General features: G+C 37.4%; 1 protein-coding gene across 1 annotated transcript in view; it reads left to right on the top strand.

The window, feature by feature from the left end:
- gch1 (GTP cyclohydrolase 1) overlaps positions 1–1,600 on the top strand; it is a 28,603-nt gene that overhangs the window by 12,729 nt on the left and 14,274 nt on the right. Inside the window, exon 3 of the mRNA XM_015021542.1 lies at positions 161–216. Within this exon, the coding sequence (XP_014877028.1) occupies positions 161–216 (56 nt within the window). The remainder of the gene's footprint in view (positions 1–160; positions 217–1,600) is intronic.

The following is a 1,600-nucleotide window of genomic DNA, read 5'->3' as shown; positions in this document are numbered from 1 at the left end:
TTCTGAATATTACATTTAAAGTTTATTTCACACCTGGACTTTATTAAACACTGATGATGCAGAACGTTTTCTCACGATAAGATCACTGCCTTATCCTGTTGCTCCACCAATGAGAGAGAAACTGGTGTCTAGTGATAATTTACTGTTTCCCGCTGTGCAGGTTCACATCGGTTACCTCCCTAACAAACGGGTTCTGGGTCTGAGCAAGCTGGCCAGGTGAGTAAACCTGACATGATGGAGAGTCTGAGCGTCAGCCTCTGTGCGTTTAAGCTGATTATTAAAACATCAGATCCCACTGACCCCAATACCTTCAGGCTTATTGTACTAACACCCCGTACATGCTAGCACACACACACACACACACACACACACATTTCTGGATGCAACTCATGATTATTTTAGTAATTAACTATTCTATCAATTATTTTTGACGATTAATCGGTTAAAAATTGACACATTTGAGCCTTTATTTTTTACACAATATTTGAAATGCATAAAAAAATTTTGATTTGTAAATGAACAAAAAAGTTGCTTAATAAATTTAGTGAAGCTAAAAATGGCACTTAAGTTCTGTATTCAACAACAGTTTTTTCATCTTAAATGCAAAATATTCTTTGTACAGTTTTTGCTTAATCGTCACTTTGACTGTTTGCTTTTTTTAGTCTGAATACTCCAGTTAATGATTAATCAATAATATAACTAATTGTCAACAAATGTAGTAATTGATTAATCACAATTATTTGATTAATCATGTCAGCCCTGCACACATTGTAGACAGAATTTATTTATCATGACTAAATTTGTAAATTGTTGATGTTTAAACAAAAATTTAATAGATTTTTTTAGGTCGAATGTGGGATGATATTGTATTTCTTTTCATCCACCTGTTTTTTCTTCTTTATTCCCTCCATTAGTGTTTTGGTTTTTGCAAATTTCATATTTTCACTCATGACGTAAAAGTGAAGTTTACTACGGTTTAATTTGTTTTAATTTTTAACCAGTTTCAGGACCTGACTAGAGCCCCTCAGTGTAAATTACCTTGAGAAATAATGAGATTTTGTTATATAAAACAGTCGAAAAATGATCAAATATTACATTGTTCACTGTCCAGCGCTGGGCGTCTCTTAGCTCATATTATGGAAGTGAGGCAAAGATTGTAGCTCGAGTTTAGCTTTTTATTCTTCTCCGCAGCCGTTTCCTCCCTAAAGAGAATCAGTTTCAGTCTGTTTACATATGACTGTCAGTCACACATAAACATGTTTATGTGAGCGTGTAAGCAGAGGAAAACACAGAATCCGTAGCAACATTAAACGCTCCTCCTTCCTGTATACGTTGAGCTCTGTTCGGTTCGGTCTTGTGGCATTTGAAGGTCTGTGAGGTCCGGGTTGTCCAAAGTTCGTCCGCTCACGGAGAAGAGCAGCAGGTTGAAAGTGAAGGTCGAGTCGATTTTCCTCGGGATGCCTGGTGGCACCAAAATGGATTCATGACGTCACTGAAGGATCCAACGCTGTAAGACAGGGGTGTCAAAATCAATTTCACCGAGGGCCACTTCAGCATATTGGCCCCCCTCAACGGGCCACATTAACGGTACAAATCAGGA

Source organism: Poecilia latipinna, unplaced genomic scaffold (genome assembly GCF_001443285.1).
Source record: "Poecilia latipinna isolate Pla-1442-1.1 unplaced genomic scaffold, P_latipinna-1.0 Scaffold2803, whole genome shotgun sequence".
Lineage (NCBI taxonomy): Eukaryota > Metazoa > Chordata > Actinopteri > Cyprinodontiformes > Poeciliidae > Poecilia > Poecilia latipinna.
Note: the sequence above shows the minus strand (reverse complement) of the source record. Positions and strands in the feature narration are given on the sequence as shown.